Below are 19,564 nucleotides of genomic sequence, written 5' to 3'. Positions count from 1 at the left end.
AGCAGTAACCCAGCTCCACAGATGGACAACCACAGATACTGCAACAATGCTGGAGGCAGGGTCTTAAACACATCCCCACAGGAAATCATATCAAGTTAAATTACTTTATTGAAAATAATTACAATTATAAATAAATGTATTTTATTATTAAACACAATATCTAAAAATAGTTCATATTGATTTAAAAATCATGTAGGTCTGTCTTGTGATTAGTGCATGCACACATATGGGCACTTCTTATAAGCATGCAATAACACATTAAAACATAGCACACTTAAATACACATAACAGTGACATAGCAAGGGTGTCATCACCCATAACATAAGAATTCAAAATGCAGCTCATTATCCATTCTGCAAACACCTATTCCCCCCTTGTCTCACTGTCTGGGAGTAATACACAAAGACAAACTGCCAGCTAAACCTATTTATGTGACCCAGGATACAGCATGCAGGCACCAAATGGTTCGAACAAAAAAATTCCAACTTTTTAAAACTTTTTTTTAAACTTTTTTTCAGAATTGTGAATAAAAATCCGACTTTACCATTAAAGGGGGTTTTAAAATAAATGTCTTTATACACCAAACACAACATTCCTACAGGGGCGGCTCCTCCGCTAAGGTGGAGGAGCGTCGTCTCACTGCTTTTCAGCAGTGCAAAAAAGGAAAAATATAGCGATATTAGTCAATTGTTATTATCATTTTATTTTTCCCTGCTGAAGCCAGTTTTGGGGCGGGAAGGGACTTCACTGTCATCACAGCCAGCAGGGGGAGGAGTGGTGAGCCCACTTAAGTGTGCATGAGGGTTGGCCGGACATCTTGGGTCGGCCAACCAGTCATGCGCAATTAGCATGTTCTCTACCCAGCTGTTTTGCACCGCCTAGGTGGAGTACATGCACAGGCTCCAAGGCCCTGTCTGAGCACCGAACCACGGTGCTCAGACCAATCACGGCAATGCTGTCAATCTGATGACAGAAGCGTTGTGGTTGGCTAGTGGAGTCTCAGAGCCTGTGTGCTTCCGGTTCACAGAATGAGAGGATGGAGGAGAGGCGGCAGACGGCTAGCTGACCGGCCAGCAGGTAAGAGATCTTTTCTTTTTTTCAATCCGCCACCCTCCCCGCCCCTGTACTACTGCCTGGGAGCAGCCACCACTGATTCCTACCTGCTTCTAATTGAAAGTTACTCACTTATTAAATGTAATAACTTAACCCAATGGTATCCTATGGGAGGGATAGGCCTTGCAGTAGAGTTTTTCACTACCAAGACATGTAGAACTTAAAAGTTCAGGTCCTTCTTTTTAAAAACACTGCATCCGGCTCTCTGGGCTGGGTAGGGCACTCCCTAGGGGTGATTTACATGTATTAAAGAAGGTTTAGTCTCTGAGAAAATATTTATTTTGCCAGGTTGAAATGGCAGGTTAAAACTACACACATGCCACAATAGCAGGCCTGAAAAATGTCTACCAGGCTACTTAATTGAAAGTGGTTCACTACCAAGAGAAGTAAAACCTAAAAGTACATGACCACCATTTTAAATACAAGGCACCCTGCCCTATGGGCTGATTAGGGCCTACCCTTAGGTTGACATATAAATTAAAAAGAAAGGTTTTGGCCTGGCAAGAGGTTTCTTTTGGACCGAAATGCCAATTTAAAGTGCACACACAAACCGCAATGGCAGGCGTGAGACATTTTTTAAAGGGCTACTTAAGTGGGTGGTACAAGGAGTGCTGCTGGCCTACTTAGTATCATTCAATTTACATGCCCTGTGTACAGAAGATACCACTTTACTAGGGCCTTGCAAATAAATGAAATATGCCAACTGGGTGTAAGCCAATTTTTTGATATTTAAATGAGGGAAGATGAAAGCCAAAGTTTGGGGGAAGACCACCCTAAGGCTGACAGGTGTAACATTGACCTTCCAAAGCATTTGCATCTCTGAAAGATAGGGACAAAGTGCACTGGTACCTTGGCAAAGATGCAATGTTAGTGGGGAAGATTTCCAGGTTTGCTCAATTTACTGTTTTTTGCATCAATGCTCAGACCTTCAGCAGAATCTCGGAACCACAATACACAGCGTCCTGGAAATCATCCCTGCTAAGGCTTACCACTTTGCCCGGCTGGCAGGATTCACTTCCATAAAATCGACAAAGCCAGAAGGTAAGTCTTTTGATTGAGGCTAGCTGCTAGCATTATACAACTTCGCTAAATGGGCACTTGATGTCTTTATTTTTCATTGTCTTCTTATACCTTTATTAATATTTGTTGTACTTCACACCCACCCTTCTGTTGACATTTGCACTGTTGTTCAGTGTTGCAGTTGAGGGGCTCGACAACTGGCGGCTCCTCCATTATGGCGGAGGAGCGTCGCCCCTCTAAAATGCCCCAAGAGACGAAAAATAAAATGGATATGAAGTTGATTCATTACTGTTTTATATTCCATCACTCCATCCCGAAACGAGTGTCAGGACAGGGTGGAGCTTGCTGGGTGGCAGCAGGGAGGAGTCATGGCTGCCTTTGCACTGTTGGAAGTGCGCATGTCCCTTTGGACGGCTGTCTTGCGACAGCCAGAAAGACATGTGCACTTTAAACTTCTCAACCCAGCTGTCTTAAGAAAACTGGGTTGGCAGTAAGTGCAGGCCTCCAGTGCCCTCAGGGGCATCGACAGAGTCCGCTCCCTCCAATCCTAGCATCTCTCTCATGCTGATTAACAGCATGAGTAGCCCCAGGATTGGTTAAGGGAGTTAACTGGGGTCCTGACGTCACAGAGAAGAAGAGGACCGGAGCGAGAACGATTGCTGCCGCATGGTAAGTAACTTTGAATTTATTTATTTAATGTAATTCCCCCCACACTACCAGAAGTTGCCAGCCGCCACTGGGCTCCACCAACGTTTTTCACCCTGAAAGAAAATGGTTGTGATGTTTCGCTGGGCACCACCCGGCATGTTTCAAGTCATGATTTTTTTTTCAGCCACAACTTGGGGGTCTTTCATGGTTTCGCAGAACCAAACAGCGTGCACTCTTGCAAGACAAGCTTTGCTCAAACATGGGAGGAACTACTGCCACACAGCATTAGCTTAGCTCAAGGACACAACATGCATGCGGTAGCCATTGAAAGGATGGATCGCATTTGCAATGGTCCCACCCTTTATTTGATGTTCACTACAGAAAGAGTGTGTAGCCTCACGTCAAATGAGTCTTGCCTTGAACACACATTATTCAAAGCACAGCATCACAAATAGAAATGTGGTACCTTATTCTAAAGTGTGTCCCACTTTTGCATTTGCTTTGTGTTTTTAAACTGTTTTCTTTATTCCATGTGGGTACCTGCCTTTTTGTTGGGCCCTTTCTTTTGTTTTAAGTTCCCTCTCTCTACCTGGTTCAACCCTACCCCTTGCTTTGTATTTCATAGTCATGTTGGATCATTTGAACACATTTTCCTGAGCCACTCTCTGGGCTCTTTGTGCCAGACTGGCATTGGTCACCCTCCCCTCCTGCTACCCCATTGCTTTCTTCACAGACTCAATCAAAGGTCGGCCATTGCACCTGGCTCCTCGTCTAAACTTTGATATCCGTTGTGTTGTGATGGACATTAGTTACTCCTAGGGTTATAAGGTTGGAAGAATTTAGACATCCAAAAATAGAATTACATCCAAACTTAAGGATGGATAATTTCAAAAGTAGCACAAGTTATTGGGGCACCCTTTCTTCTCGCAGTCCTACTCACCTCTCGCGAGTACTCCTCACACACAGCTTCTGACTCTTTGCCGTAGCAGTTGCTGTAGCTTTGGCGGTACTTCCGGCAGACACTGACTTTCAGGACACCATGCACTGGCTTCCCATAGGTATACCTACCGAAAAGATCAGTGCAAACAAAATATAGTTAAAGATACAAAGGCACAGCTGGAAATAAACAGCCAGTAACAACCCCCTCCCTTTTAGGTCTGGCTCCATAAAGCTTTAGCCTTGGTAGACGTCGTATTCATAACAAACACCTACATTAGATGGATTGGCTGCTTCTATCCTACGGTCCCCTCTTTTGCACAAAGATTTTTCCAGACAAGCATTGACAGACTCATTGGATTTTGATGGGCTAAAACATCCAATCACAGACATGTTTGTATTTGTCCCTGATTTCTTAGTGCTTTATGTATTATCTATTATCTCTAGAAAATTTAATATTATGCCTAAAGGTAATCTCTTTTTATGGAAGTATTGGTTTTAATGTATTTAATGTATTGCAATTTTTGGACTTCAATAAAAAATGTAATAAAAAAAAGACATGTGTGTGTGCATGCTTGTGTTTGCAGGCACTAACATAATAAAGCAAGATTTTCTGTCTTTGGAAATGCTTGTTTTATTTTTATTATCGATATAATGCTATACCCACTTGCCCCCACTCCACTCTTCCAGGCACTCATACACAGATTTAACCACTCATCCTCTTAGCTTCCAGCCTACTCACTCAACCAATCACCCACTCCTTGCTCAGTTACACACACGGCTAAGAATTCAAACACTGACTTGTTCCCCCTAGTAACCCTTTAAAAGATATTACACAAACTACTTTTGAGGGGCAGTGAGGGCCGCAAATAACTGGGAAAAGGGGAGGAGTTTTCATTTGGTGAGTACAAGAGTGATGCAGTCTGGCAGGGAATAGGAACGGCAAAACACACAAGATGATGGACAGAATGTTGCACAATGGCAAAACATTCACCCCCAGTCACAGATCTGGGTTTAATCCATTGTTATTTTGCTCACCAAGCCACCCCAGTTCAGACATGGCCATATGCAAATCAGTCTTGACCCTGTGCCTCATGGGAACAGTGCAGCCCGAACTGCCAAGCCATGTCTTCCCTGGACCTGAATCAAGCATCCTAGGACCAGTTTCTGGCTATCAGCTGTCTTAAAGGAAATGGGAACGTGCAGCAGCCATGTTTTAAAATATTTTGTAAAGAGGAACTGTGCTGCCTTGTGCCCCTTCTGTAACTTTTGGATGTAATATGTAAAACTTTATACCTGACTAGTGATACATTTAGTCATTAGGACGGGTGGTGAGATACACACCTTGTGTGCGTGAGATTTGAATGGAGCAGTAATGGTTGGTATGAATGCTGTTTCACTTCCTCTGTGACATTAGCTTTGATGAAATTAGTGATGTCAGCAGAGATGGCACTCATGAGGTCATGTTTGATGTCCTCTCGGTCAGGAGCAGCGCAGTGGCTGGATCTTCAGTGAATGATAGAGTGCAAGATTTGGCACCGATCTGTGCTTAGTGCACGCATTGCGCCATTGTGAGCACCAGTGAGTCGTGCAGTGTTGCGCTGTGTGCAAGACTCGCATACACACACCATGAATAATGCATGCACCTCCTAGGCAGTTCTTAGACTGCGACCACCAGTATGTGCACTGCTCATGTAATTCCAACTACAGCCCTCACCCTTCTAATGCAGCCCTTTGTCAGAAAATGTATGTTGTCCATGTGCACCTGATACAGAGTATATGGCTTACAATGACATCTAACACTGGCAATGTTTTGCGAAGTTCCCAGTTTACCCCATTTTTTCAGTTTACAAAGTGCATAGTTTGTTCTCCTTCTCCTAGGCAAAGTTTTTTTATGCAGTTTGTGCACAGTGAAATCATTTTCACCACACTCCAAGATATGTGCCACTCTAATCAACCCCAGCCAAGATGGGGAATGCAGACAGAACTTTTTCTCTGCCAATATACCCACTGCACAGTGTTAGACCGGACACCGCTCTGATTGACCACAATGAAGGCGATGGTAGCCTGCCAGGGTAAGCAGACCATCATGCCTGTGATTGTTTTTAATAAAGAAAACTTTTGTTTAAAGCAACTCAATGTTCATCAAGGAAATGCAGCTGATGATATGAAAAGTTTTCTTTTTGTAAAGATTTCAGTAGGAGTTGGCGGTGGTCCTCTGGTCCACTGAGTATTCCCATGACATTTTTACTAATTTCAGACAGAGAAAGGGGTCCAAAAGGAAATCTGCTTTTTTTATTTTATCCACAACCACTCCAACTTGGGAGTCTGTGACTTTTCGATGCTTTGTGACTGGATATAACCTTGGAACCCATTGATAAATCCGGTAACAATTTGGTGTTTGGAAGGGACGCAGAAAGCACACAACTTCCAAGTAGCCAATCAGTATTAGTCCAAGTCCTAAAAATGCATTTTGTACAAAGCTAAAACCCTTTGTGATTGCAAACTCTGAATCGGAGTGTTTGCAGCCACAAAAAGTTTGATACATCTGACCCACAGTACTTGGACACCAGACCCTAGCCAGAAGGTGTCAAATCTGTGGGAAGGTGTATATTTGCTATTTTTGATAGAAAATCTTGAAGCTGTTGGAATAGATGCTAGTGTGTAGCTGAAAACACAGAGTTAAACCTCTCTTCTGGAGAAGGTCACACTCTACAGAGATGCCAATTACTCAAAGGGCACAAGGACTCCACAGAATACAGCTAATACTTCTTATTAAGTCACTAGCTTACCCGTCGCGCATTGCTGCGATCTCAGAAGAAAGGAAATTTAAGGAAACTTGTTATGATAACATTTAATTTACATTGTGTCATTTTTATTGAGACTTAATCATTTTAATATGTGAAGCATTTTAAAGTGTTGTTTTAATTCTATTTATTTATTTGAGTGCTTGTGGATACACAGTATTTTTTGTTTTTCCGTCGGGTGCGTACACAAATAAATCAGAAGGTTTTTCGACGCGTGAGCTGGCCACATACAGTTGTCCATGTGAGAAGCACGGATTCTCCAAATCTAGTCCACACACATGCAGCAATTGTCCTTGTGCTTTGTTGATGGTCATTGCAAAACCTTGTCGCACCGGAAACTGTAAACGTTCAGTATTGGAACGATTATGAGGGCCCTGGGGGACCGGGGGGGCCGATATTTAACAAATATTTTTTTTTTTTTTTTTTTGCCAGAAACCTTCGCGGGAGTGTACTCAACAACTTTGAACACATTTTTTTTTTTTTTGCCAGAAACCTTCGCGGGAGTGTACTCAACAACTTCCCAAAGTTTCATGCCGATCAGATGAATGGTGTAGTAATGCATAAAGGACAAACAGACAGACATACTTTCGTTTTTATATATATAGATAGAAAGCTAACACATGTTTGCAGGGATAAAAGCTAAACCTCATCTTACATGTAGATGGCATCTAAAAAATGAAAAAGACATGGTCCGCAGGACCAAGCGTCCGATAGTAAGTGAGACAAAGGGGGAATAGGTGCTGGCATCATGGGCCATCTCTGAATTGATAAGGGGCAGAGCTGTCACCTACCACAGTTGCGCATTACAAAAACTCGGTCTAAGAAAGAGTTTCACACTAGTCTTTTGTGCCCCCAGACAAGCTGGGCACAGGGCAGGAAACTCTAGACAGCTCTGTCGGGGAAGGACTCTTGAAGCTTCTCCTTGTCAAAGTGGGCATGAGGTATAAATAATGAACCCTCAGGCCCACTCTTCAGTACATTTCTGGGCCTGTGGGTACTACCGAAGAAGGACAACCTGTTGCTTCTGGCCTGCCCTGAATTATGAGAAGACTGGACCTGCACCTTTCATCCTGAGTGGAATTGACTGCAAGGGTGATCTGACTGACCTCCTGTTAGAGCAACAGCAACATAACAAGCTCCAGGGACCTCTCTGCATCTGCCCAGTTGACCTGCTACCTGGCCCATCAACTGAATCTGCTTGAGCCCTGCTGGCCTCTGGGGGATTGAGTTCCTGATCCCAAAGAGATGCCCCTAAGGTCTTGGACTCTTGTTGTGGCATCAGATGAACTCCTCCTGGAAGAAAAGGAGAAATCCTGAAGTTTTGAGCTGTTTGCGAACGCAACTGCTTGTGCCAAGATCTTGCCACCCTCAGCCGCAATGCTCTGGTGAAGCCGACTCTTCTCCCTACAGTGACCACCAGCGACGACTGGCAATGTGAGACCTGAACTTCATGCTACAGCATTGACAGCCTGTGGTGATCGTAAATGTGAATCTCCTGCGACACTCAACAGGATGTTCGCACTGCAGCGACAACCATCCCACAATGTCATGCCTGCTCTTCGTGCTACATCGAAGCTTTCTCTGCTCCTTGGGGCCCTCTCCCCTGTAAACTGAACTCTTTGCACTGTACTTGAAAATATAACTTTTACAGTGGGACTTACCTTGTCTCTTTATCTGGCCCACACTCCATCACAGTCACCCTAACTTGCATGACCAGATAACCGCAAGTGACGCTTAGTGGTTTTAGGCACTATACTTACCATAAATAGAATTTCTGATCTTTGATTCTTATTATTGTATTTTTGAAGTATTAAGGTCAAATTATCAAATAAAAATGACTCTATTTTTCTAAATTGGTGTAGGGTTTATCTCGTATTGTATTTTCACTGTATCACTGTTTGTATGCTGCATAAATTCTTTACACATTGCCTCTAAGTTAAGCCTGACTGCTTTTGTGCCAATCTACCAGAGAATTCAACACAGGTTAATTTAGGGTTTGCTTGTGACAATAGGTTTTGTTGCTGCTTGACTAGGGTTTCACCTCCTCGTCCAGTAACCCAACTTCTTACAGTGTGGAGATAAAATTGCTTTCTAACCTCTATTGGTGATCTCTCCAGGGGCAATTGGTGAATGACAAGGCCATGAAAAGCCAAGGTCTCCCTAAGATCCTACAGGTGATCCATCTGAAGTGAGCACCCTCATCACCAGAGACAAGATCACTGTTCTCATTCTACACTGTATTCAGTCTGTGGATAAGGAGCTCACTGGTCGAGGAGGCTCGAGCCGCACTTCATGGCCAATTACATATGTTAAAAAACTGTAAAGCACTCACTTGGCGCAGACATTCACTTCCACTTGCTCATCCATAATGGTGATGGACTTGGGCATCTGGACTGTGACTTCGAACTTGGGTAAAACTGAAATGTTAAAGAGATGCAGGTGTCAGTCCAGCTGGTGAGGCTTCTTAAAGGAAGTCATATACATCAATGAATCAACCGAGCAATGCCCCTGTTCTCCTCAGTGCACTCAAACTAAGTTGCCGTCTCTGTGTACTCAAGTGCTCTTACCATGTTCCTCAAACTAAATACAACACGGAGTAGTATGCTCCTCTTCACTTCTCTAATTCCTTCATCCTCTTCCATTCCTATGGGCATTATCCTACTCCTATATAACCTAGTCTTTCTTCAGTCTTCCTATCACATTGTACCAGAGCATTATCCTGCTGCACTCCTCTTATTTCTATACACCTTGGTGTTCTCTTTCTGCACTTCTTCAATTCCACTGTACCCTCTTTCTGCACTCCTATTTCTATACACCTCAGTGTTAGTTTTTGGAACATCTCCTATTCCATTGTACAGTAGTGTTCTCTCTCCGCACTCCTCTTATTTATACACCCCTTAGTGTTCCCTCTCTGCTCTCCTCCTATTCCTATGTCCCATAGTGTGCTCCTTCTGCACTCATCCTATTCCTATATACCATGCTGTTCTCTTTCTGTACTCGTCCAATTTCCATATACCATACTGTTTGCTTTCTGAAATTCTCTTTTTTCTATGTAATCAGAATCAGAATCTGAATGTTTTTTATTGTTGAATTAATAAAAATCCTTACAATAGCAGAAGTACAATTGACCTAAATACACATAACAAATGTCATTAAATTGGTAAAACAAGAATTAATAACAAAGTTAAAAGAGGGTTAAAACTACGTCAGGTCCCATCGATAACGACATATGGGAGTGGCCTCAAACAATATATTAAAAGATCATGCACGGACTTGTAACTGCTTTCCAATCTCAATCATGAGTTTAAGACCCCTACAAGTCAGGATTGGCGATGAAACTCCCAGCCAAATTATAACGGCCTGGCGACATGTTCTTATGTTCATTTTGTTTAATATGTCCAGTAAAAACTGTCTTCTAGCTACCATAAGAAATGGGCACACACAAAATAAGTGAATTAAAGATTCCTTTTGGTAGCCACAGAGTCTGCATTTTGGGCAGTTGTCTTGGGATTTCCAGGAAGGTCTTAAATCCTTGGACTCGTGAAGGCCCATACGGAGGTCGATGAGAGCCTTTTTTAGGTGTTGGCTAAAGTGTGTTGCCAAGTAAGCCTGTGGCTGTTGGAGTGAATAGGAAGAAATAACGGTCCAGGCGTGGCGTCGAAGGGCCAAAGTTTGTTTGTCTTCCAATAATGACTTCTGTTTTGTATTTAGGTTGGCAATTTTGCAAAAACTAGCCTGGTCAAATTTTTTATTCCATGCTTCAATCAATCCAAGATCCAAAAGGCAGCTTTGAAGATGGATGGCTCAGCACTGGGTAGAGTCAGTATTGATTTCTTGCCAACAGAGATTATTTAATGTGTGTAAATCGGCAGCACGGAGTTTGTGGTAAAATTTGACAAACCTTGATTTGGACCTGAAGATTTGATTCTGAAGGCCAAATTCAAGTCGCACCTGGGCCGGCGAGGCATTCTTCGGTAAATTGAAAACTACTTTGTAGATTTTATTTTGCAGAGAGTTTAATATACCGGCCTCCCCCCCACACCAGGTAACCAGACCGTAGGACAAAGCTGGTAAGATCTGAGCGGCCATTACTTTAAGAAGATGGGTGTAATTTGGGCCACCCAGTTTTTGTAGGAGACGCCTGTACTATAGTGTTCCCTTTCTGCACTCCTCCTTTTCCCATGTGCCTTAGAGTTCTCTTTAAGCGCTCATCCTATTCCTATGTACCATAGTGTTTTAATTCTGCACTCCTCCCTTTCCTATACACCTTAGTGTTCTCTTTCAGAACTTCTCCTATTCCTACATACCTTAGTGCTTTGCTTTTGCACTGCACTTACTTCTACACACCTTAGTGTTCTCTTTCTGCACTCTTCATGGTCCTACGTCCCCTAGTGTTCTCTTTCTGCACTCCTGCCATTCATATGTACTGTGGTGTTCTCTTTCTGCACTCCTCTTATTTCTATATATCATATTTGTATCTTTCTGTGCTCCTCCTATTCCTATGCACCGTATTGTTTGGTTTCTGCACGTCTCCTAGTTCTACACACCTTAGGTTTTCTTTCTGCACTCCTCCTCCTTTTCCTATGTACCTTAGAGTTCTGGTTCTGCACTCATCCCATTCCTATGCACCTTTGTGTTCTCTTTCTGCACACCTCCCTTTCCTATATAACTGTATGTTCTCTTTTCACACTCCTAATCCTATGTACCATATTGTTCTCTTCATGCACTCCAATTATTCTTGTGTACCTTATTATTTTTCTTCTGCACTCTCACTATATCTAAGTAACTTAGTGGTATCTTTCTGCACTTCTTCCATCCAGCTAGACCCTGGAGTTCTCTTTCCATATTCCACCTCTGCATTCCACAGTGTTGTCTTGTGGTTCTTGCTCACCACCTCTTTTCCTAATCCTGTCATCCTTGATAAACTTCACTGTTTGCTTACAGTTCTTGCACAACCCCTTATAACAAAGATTCTTACCATATTCTTCCACAGTGAACATATGCTCCACAGTAGATCCTCGTTTCCTCTGCACGCCAACTTTGTATGTTCCCTGTAGAGGTTCTGAAGCCAAAGGGTATGAGAGTTGGACGAGTCCTCCCTCTGTTACTATGTCCCGCCACTGGCCCACGCGGTTCCTCTGCGGATCCTAAAAGGAGGGGAATGCTAGATTAGGGTGCTAAAGACCGTAAACGTATTAGACATGACGAGTCCTGACCTGGAGCTCGTGCCCCCCCTGGGATTTGCACTAGTTCACATTGAGTTTCTCAGATTGCTACAGTGATCCTGGCCTGGATCTTGTGCTCCTATGGAATGGACACATTGTATATGATGCTCCTGAGTATTTATTGGTGGGGGCAGCCACTGAGGGCAAAGGCATTACTGTCTTCAGAGAAATCACTGCATAAAGTGACACAGTGGGATGAAATAAATGATGTATTAAAATCTTACCTCAATGTATACCACAGGGAACTGGAAATCAAAAAAGAAAGGGAAAAGAAAAATATGTTATAATCCATACATTGGGAGGAAGTAGTAAATATTAATGGGTTCTCACTCATCTACACAACACATGCCCTATACACTTTGCTGGAGTTTGGCCATGTACCCTTCCATGGTGTTACACTCATTAAATTCCACCTCACTGTTCTCAGGCATTCACAGGCGTTCTCCCCAAAGTGGACCGCTCACACTAGAAAGGAGTTTCAAAATAGTATAAAGTGTTGGAGCGTGATCTTGTCCAATCAATCAGGTTTCTATCCTTGCCACTTCCAGAAGTGTCACTCACTCCTCCATCTGTGGTCCTCTTACTCTAAGAAGTCTCACTGACCTCGCACAACCAGTTTCTCTCATCACTGTCCCCGACCCCATAATGATGGTCACCCCTCTTCTCTCCTTTGTCCCTGATGTCAAATCCAGTTTGGAAAGAAGCATCTGACAAATATGGGAAGAGTCCAGGCTCTGCCAGAAATCCTGTCACACAATGCTTCACTCTTCCTTTTGTTCTCATAGAGTTGCCACAGTGACAGTGACAAACAACAATCACTGCGGAAGATCAGTTTACATTTAGGAAAAGTGAACTTTATATGATAAGAGCTATGGCACAACCAGCAGTGCACTTGTTGGGATTTTTCATCAGATATTTGGGGGGGCTGAGAAAGGCCCTTACGTATACTTGTAACCTTCGGATTGAGATCTGCTCAGAACCTAGCTAGGCTTCCCGCAATTTGTTTTAGGTCTGCTTGATAAAATGACATTTCTTAAGGCTTCCTGGGCTACAGGGTCACCTTATTCACAAGAAGTGCCTGGCAGAGTCTGTCTACTGTAAGGTCGAGGCTTTCTCCATCACTCCCATAGCCTATGGGGCGGGTTCTGATTGTTCTAGCCTTAGGTCACTGCTGTGGAGGTTCAACGGCATATATAAGCCGTGCCATTCTTTAATAGTTTGTAGAGATCATTGAACTTGGACACTCATAGATTCAGGCTCCATGTCTGCAAAATGGAAAGGATGTCACCACTAGTGGAACAGAAATGGTTTATTTGCTTGATTGGTTTGTAGACCTACCGTCTCTTTCTCTGGATGGAAGTCATCATGCAGCGACACAATACGGAACTGGACTAAAATAGAGAAATTAGAGCATTAGCGCACGTTGTTACAGCAAAGTTATCCATATCTAGAACAAATCCCTGCTCCTTAGCAAATAGGGAGAACAACATTTGTTAATTCAAGGATACACATTACTTTTTTTCCATGTGTTATACCAGCTGGGTGGCTCGTTACGTAACAAAAGCCAAAGATGTACACAGCTTTAGGGTGAAGTGAGCATGTGCACACTGTTAGTATGTGCACCCCCACTTTCCCAGCATTCTTGGTATGTTCCTGAGAAATGCACCCCCCTCGAGAGGCCCCTCACCTCATCAGAATGGCTGGGGTAAAGATAGCCAAAGAGATCAGTGTCCTTCACCAGAGGCTAACAAATGGATGTTTGGAGGAGGTCAGCTGCACCCTCCCCTGGCGTTTAAGTTCATTGTCTCTCCCTGACAAACAGTGCAAATTGTACAAGATTGCCAGGGAAACCGCTTGCGATCGTTGAGTTATCTGCGTTTTGTAAGGAGACAAGAATTCCACCCATTTTGACTGCCTACAATCCCATGCAAATTACAAAAAAACCCTCTGTGTTGGGCCACTGGGGATCTTGGCTACATTCAGCATTACAAAAGGGGCAGTGAGTCCTGTCTATCATATATGGTGAGTTTTGGGGATTTTTTCTCTGTATGGGCTGGATGTTTACTACTTCTGACATCCTCATGAGATGATGGGAGGACTAATGCACCTACCTGATCTAAGCAGACCAACAGCGCCATTTGCTTCCTTTATGTACCATGGAGGGTAGAAAGGCTGCTAGCTGCCTAGGAATAGCATCAGGCATGCACATAGATCTCCTCTGCACAAGAACCCATGGAGAACACCTTCTCTCCCAAATCCACACTCAGATGTCAGATTCTCTTGGTTTACCTGAAGAGTGGGCAGAATGTTACAGCATACCTTGACCCTCTACATGTCACTAAGCTTTCACTGACCGATACTGACTGATACTGACCGATACTGACTGATACTGACTGATACTGACCGATACTGACCGATACTGACTGATACTGACTGATACTGGCTGATACTGACTGATACTGCTCCTGTGTGATGCTATTTGTGGACTTCCAGAGGTCAAGTCTGGGACTCTCTGCCACAGGTGTGTTTGTCTCTTTTCTCACCTGTCTGCCCTGGCTTGTAGATGGGCTTATCTGTCTGTACGAAGACCAGGTTCTCCGAGGGCTGGAGCAGGACGGACCTCCTTCCGTGGAACTCCATGGTCTTCCCTTTTCCGTGGAGAGTGACGTAGGCTATCTGTGGTGTCTCCATTTCAGGGACCTGTGACAATAAGAAATATCACTTGTTTAACTGTTTTTCTTGAACACAAAGTTAAAGTTAGGCCAATATTTCTGTCCCTGTTGTACAGCAGCAAAAGACAAGGCCCTGAATCTTTTCCATATGTGGGTGTTCCTCAGAAACAGATTGTCTCAGACTCACTGTGGGAGGTGACCCTGGAAACTGTCACATCATACGCATATGTTTGAGGACAAAGTTTGCCTAGAGGCTGTTTAATGATGTGATAGTGTTTCAGAACTCTAACACATTCTGGCAATGCACATTTCAGGTGCGGGTCAGATGAAGTGTCTATTACTTAGATGACATGCTGTGTTTCTGAGTTTTTGGACTTCCAACTTGTGTTCCAAACTGCTGCACATTGGCATTAGGACTTAGGGTGCCAATGGTGTCAGTGGAGCCAAAACTATGGTGGACTATACATAACTTCTGGTTCAGGGTGTTTAGGGATGTTCAGTAATGGTCAGTAGTGCACAAAGGATTGGCCAACCAGATGGCTGAAGGTGGGCTACAGCACTTCTGTCTCACAATTCACCCTTTTAGTGGAGACGGGGGGCGTGGAACAATAAGGCAGTTGTGTCATTAGAGGGAAATTCTGATAGTGATAGCTTTTCAGGGAACTGAAGTCTGCAATGGACGCTTATAGTTTTCCAGACTGAATGCCTGTTTAGATTTAAGACCTGATTACAAAGGTAAATTTAGATGGGAAGATTTGTTTACATGTATAAATAATACTCTATATAGGTTTAAATCTTGACTTTTTTGCTTTTCTCCATTTTCAAGTGTAGATTTACATATCTCGACTCCCTGATAGAGTCGCCTATAGCAGGATATACAAATGTAAAGTTGCTACTGATAACTGTTTACATATATGTAGAGACTTCTGCCGCCATGGAGAGGATCTCCCATCGTGAAAGTATAGTGAATTTTTTTTAACATTTATTGTTCCTAAAAAATATAGAAAATACTTTACTGTAAAATATAAATATAAAAGAACGTAAATATTTATTACATACCTAAAACTATTTAAATAAAATATTACAGTAACTCATTACATTAAATGTGTATATATTTACAATAATTATTTAATGCCCATTTACATGAGTCAACGTTTTGTAACATTTTAATTAAATAGTCCTAGCTCTATTATCTCCCTCTCTCTCTCTGTGCCCGCGTGTATTTATAAATATAGATTTATATTTTAGAAATGTTCTTATTAATGATACTACTCTTTTGTGGGTGTCTGTTTGTAGTAGCCTCTGCTCATATAATGTGACTTATATCATTGCCACGAGCACCTCTTTATGAAGGGCCTTTACCCCACATTCATGGCAAAAGCAAGGGGTCAAGGCATATGGATTGTAAGGGGTTAACACAACTTTTGTGCTCCACTCTAGGCGTGGGCGGAAAATCCGTTCCGCTCGCGGATTTTGCGGATTTTCGGGAAATCCGCAATCCGCGAGATTTGCGAATTTCCCGCAAAATCCGCAAATCCGCGAGCAGCGGATTTTGCTCGCACTGCTCGCACTGTTCGCGTGAGTTCGCGCCCCGCGAATAAGTGCAAAATTGCAGAAATACGATTTTAGCAAAACTGAAAGTAACTACTTACCAGGTTCAAAAGTTCAGGCTCATCATTAGTAGCCATTTCCTGGAGTGCTTCCTGAGGGGCCCCTCCAGAGTTCAGTTGCCAGTTGAAACTAGTATGTGACCCTGCTCTGAACCTCAGAATAGTTACACATATGCCACAAAGGTCCTGAATTACAGCTAAGGGAGACAAGCAGGAGCCAGGCTGGAAGTTAAAATCCATTAATCAGCCCCTAATTCATTATTGTCAGTTGGGGCAGGGCAGGTGTTGTAACTAATTTTGCAACAATGAAAGCACTTAGCAAGTGCAAAAGATCACTAATCAGGGCGCACTAAGGAAGCAGGTGCCAGCTAAAAAAATATTCTGTGACACATGAATCAGCCCCAAATTAATTCAGGTCACTTGAGGCAGGGAAGGTGTGCTTTGCTTTGCCGAAAATAATGTACACTGGACAACCAGAGGGTGTGGTGATGAAACAGAGGGTGGCATGGGTGGGCCAGAGGGTGGCATGAGTAGTCAGAGAGTGGCAGTGGTGACAGAGAGTGGCAGTGATGAAGAAGAGTGTCCCAAACAGGCTGGACACGTAGAAACAACAAGTTCGCGAAACTTGCGACCCGACAGGTAAGTTCGCAATTTGCGAAAGTGTACAAAACCCTCGCGAACTGGCAGAAACACGGGCGAACACAAAAAAAAAAAAAATCCGCAAATTCGCGGGAATTCGCGGATTTTGCGGATTGCGAATCCGCAAATCCGCAAAATTCGCGAACGCGAGATCCGCAAAATTCGCTCATGCTTACTCCACTCTAGTCTACTACAAGGGGTTCCCACATCTCGCGCTGGCTCACTCTTACCTTCAGATCCCAGCAGTGCTCTAAGTCAATCTCTGCCGCAAAGTCATGAGAAAGAGTGATGTTGTGAGTTGGGTGCTCCAGAGTGACGCTCAGCGTGAGTGGCTCGTTCAGGTGCGTGAGGACCACGCACAACTTCTCCGTGTGCGTGCCATGGAGCACGGTGGGGACCAGCAGCATGTAATGCCTAAAGGGGATGCCAGGGAGGCAACATTAAAATAACCATCACTATTATTATTATAATAACTGTAATCCTCATTAATGTTAGCATTAATAGTAGGAGTATCAGTATCTTGGTATTACAAATAATATTTGCATAATAAGGCATTACACCTATTACTAGTATTTGTTAATTTTTTATTAGGTATGTGCTTCATATCCTTCATACTGATTTATTGGATGCAGTTTTATTGCATAAAAATTGTACAGATGCCTGATGCAGATCAGACTTGAACATCTCCTCTGTGCAATCTCTTTAGAAGTTATTTAGCCACGTATAGTTGCTTTAAATGCCTCCCAAGTATTTTCAAAACTAGAAATATTGGTATTAATTTGAAAATAGCTCATTATTTCACTTTGTATATCTTTGCACCACTCTACAATTTTTAAGTTCACTTTGTTAAAAAACTATCCATCGCACATTCTTTCTACATGAATCCCAGACACGTCCATCTTCATTAAGGCATGACCTGAAAAACCATTCTGAATATGTGTGTAAGTAGTTCATTTCAAATTTCGGGAAGAAAGAAAATAATCTAGCCTAGTGGCCGATTTATATCTTGATGAGAGACAAGAATATTCCTGTCTAAGTATGCTTCCCTCCATAGATCTACAAACTCTAACCCCCTAGTACATTCAGTCACTGCACTGGCCATTTATGGTTTATTCTATTTACATCTAGCAAAAGATGAGTCTACCTCCGGATTTTGAAGAAAATTAAAATCACTGCCTAGAATCACAAACCCAGGAATGTTCAGCAGTGCCCGGTAAAGACCTGTCAATGGTGCAGGATGATCTAAGATTATTGCATATATTGTGGCTATAGTGAGACTTATGCTATTAAGTAAGCCACTGATATGCACCCACCTGCCTTCTGTATCGGATTAGGAAAATTTAACTTGAAAAATAAATCTTATTGACATATATTGCCAGCCCTCTGTAGGCGGCATTTGCAGATGATAAGTATTGATAGCCTGCCCATTGCCTAAACATGTTATGTGTAGGTTCCCTCTTTTCCATATAATGAGTCTCTTGCATGAGCCCTATATAAGAAGCAAATGACTTTGCATCCAGTCATCTACCGCTTGAGCGTTACATTTATTATTATGGCCATCGACATTTAGAGTAACAATTCATATGAAATCCTTGGATGACTGCAATAGGAATCACAAAGTTACATCCACTTGCCTATTTAATCTAAAGTGCGATGCATAACTAAAGTGCATTGTGCTAGCAGCCGATCCCATTGCACATAGGGGCAGATTTACAAGCCCCGTATGCCACATTTGCGCCGCCATTGTGTCACTTTTGTGACGCAGCGGTGGCGCAAAGCCAGCGCCATGCTGCTGGGTATTTACAACGTAACGCATCTAGGGAGATGCGTCACGTTGTAAAGCCCTGCGCCACATGTGGGCGTTCTGGCACAGGGGGTGGGCTTTGCGGCGCAGGAACGCCTCCGAAAAGTGGCTGAGTGAAATCTACAAGATTTTACTTTTACGGTCATGTCGCGTCAAAACCCTGCACCTGCTTGAAGGAGGCGTAAGGATTGACGCAACATGTTAGGAATAGGGACACCCCGAGCCTTGCTGGAGCTGCGTTGCGCTTGCGACATGACTCCAGCAATGCACCGCCTTTCCGCCTGGTGGTGAGACACGCATCTGGCCATTCGTCCACCACAGTGCATTGCATTGTAAATGCGCCGCATCAGTGGTGGCGCACGGGTGGGCAGATGTTTCGCAACTCTTCTGGCGCATCCCTGCTGTTTAGCAGAGATGCGCCAGAAGTTGTAAATCTGCCCCATAGTTTCTAACCATTTGAAATGAGGAAAAAGTGACTAAGAGCATTATTCAATGATGAAAGAATCATCCTACCATCCTATTGACGAAAAGTACATAATGCGCCATGCCACATTATTTCAACTTATCATTGTCTCTAACCCTTCCTGCTGGACTGAGGTTGTAAAAAATAAAACAGCCTATTTCAAATGTATATCTTTCCATATCTATTCAACCAATCTCGTCATTTCGCATTTACAGCCTATTTCAAATGTATAACTTTCCATATCTATTCAACCAATCTCGTCATTTCGCATTTAGTTTCCTGAAAGTCTATCAAGTTACTCAAAAATGTTTGTGAACTCTCTCATTTTTCTCCTTTGTTGTGTACCCGAACACCCAACATCCCCAACCTGAGCCCTACATCCGATGTATATATATATAGGGGACTTGCCCAAGAGATGAGTAAAAAAATAAACCACTCAAACCGCCCACCCCCAAGGAGAGAGGAAGTGCCGACATTGCCCCTCTCAGTGTGTGCCTAACTAAACTGGGTGCCATGGCACTGCACCCAGTAGCACAAGCAACCCCCCCAAACCGTCAGAGTTCCTGTAATTTCAAAAGGACATAAGAGATAGCAATATATGCTGCCATCAATAAATCATAAGCAAGG

General features: G+C 43.1%; 1 protein-coding gene across 1 annotated transcript in view; it reads right to left on the bottom strand.

The window, feature by feature from the left end:
- LOC147659229 (alpha-2-macroglobulin-like) overlaps window positions 1–19,564 on the bottom strand; it is a 100,760-nt gene that overhangs the window by 66,855 nt on the left and 14,341 nt on the right. Inside the window, exons 2-8 of the mRNA XM_086951870.1 lie at window positions 16,901–17,084; window positions 14,293–14,449; window positions 13,088–13,140; window positions 11,974–11,994; window positions 11,503–11,671; window positions 8,857–8,941; window positions 3,722–3,845 (exon numbers count right to left, since the gene is read on the bottom strand). Of these exons, the coding sequence (XP_086807996.1) occupies window positions 3,722–3,845; window positions 8,857–8,941; window positions 11,503–11,671; window positions 11,974–11,994; window positions 13,088–13,140; window positions 14,293–14,449; window positions 16,901–17,084 (793 nt within the window). The remainder of the gene's footprint in view (window positions 1–3,721; window positions 3,846–8,856; window positions 8,942–11,502; window positions 11,672–11,973; window positions 11,995–13,087; window positions 13,141–14,292; window positions 14,450–16,900; window positions 17,085–19,564) is intronic.

Source organism: Lissotriton vulgaris, unplaced genomic scaffold (genome assembly GCF_964263255.1).
Source record: "Lissotriton vulgaris unplaced genomic scaffold, aLisVul1.2 SCAFFOLD_1089, whole genome shotgun sequence".
NCBI lineage: Eukaryota > Metazoa > Chordata > Amphibia > Caudata > Salamandridae > Lissotriton > Lissotriton vulgaris.
Note: the sequence above shows the minus strand (reverse complement) of the source record. Positions and strands in the feature narration are given on the sequence as shown.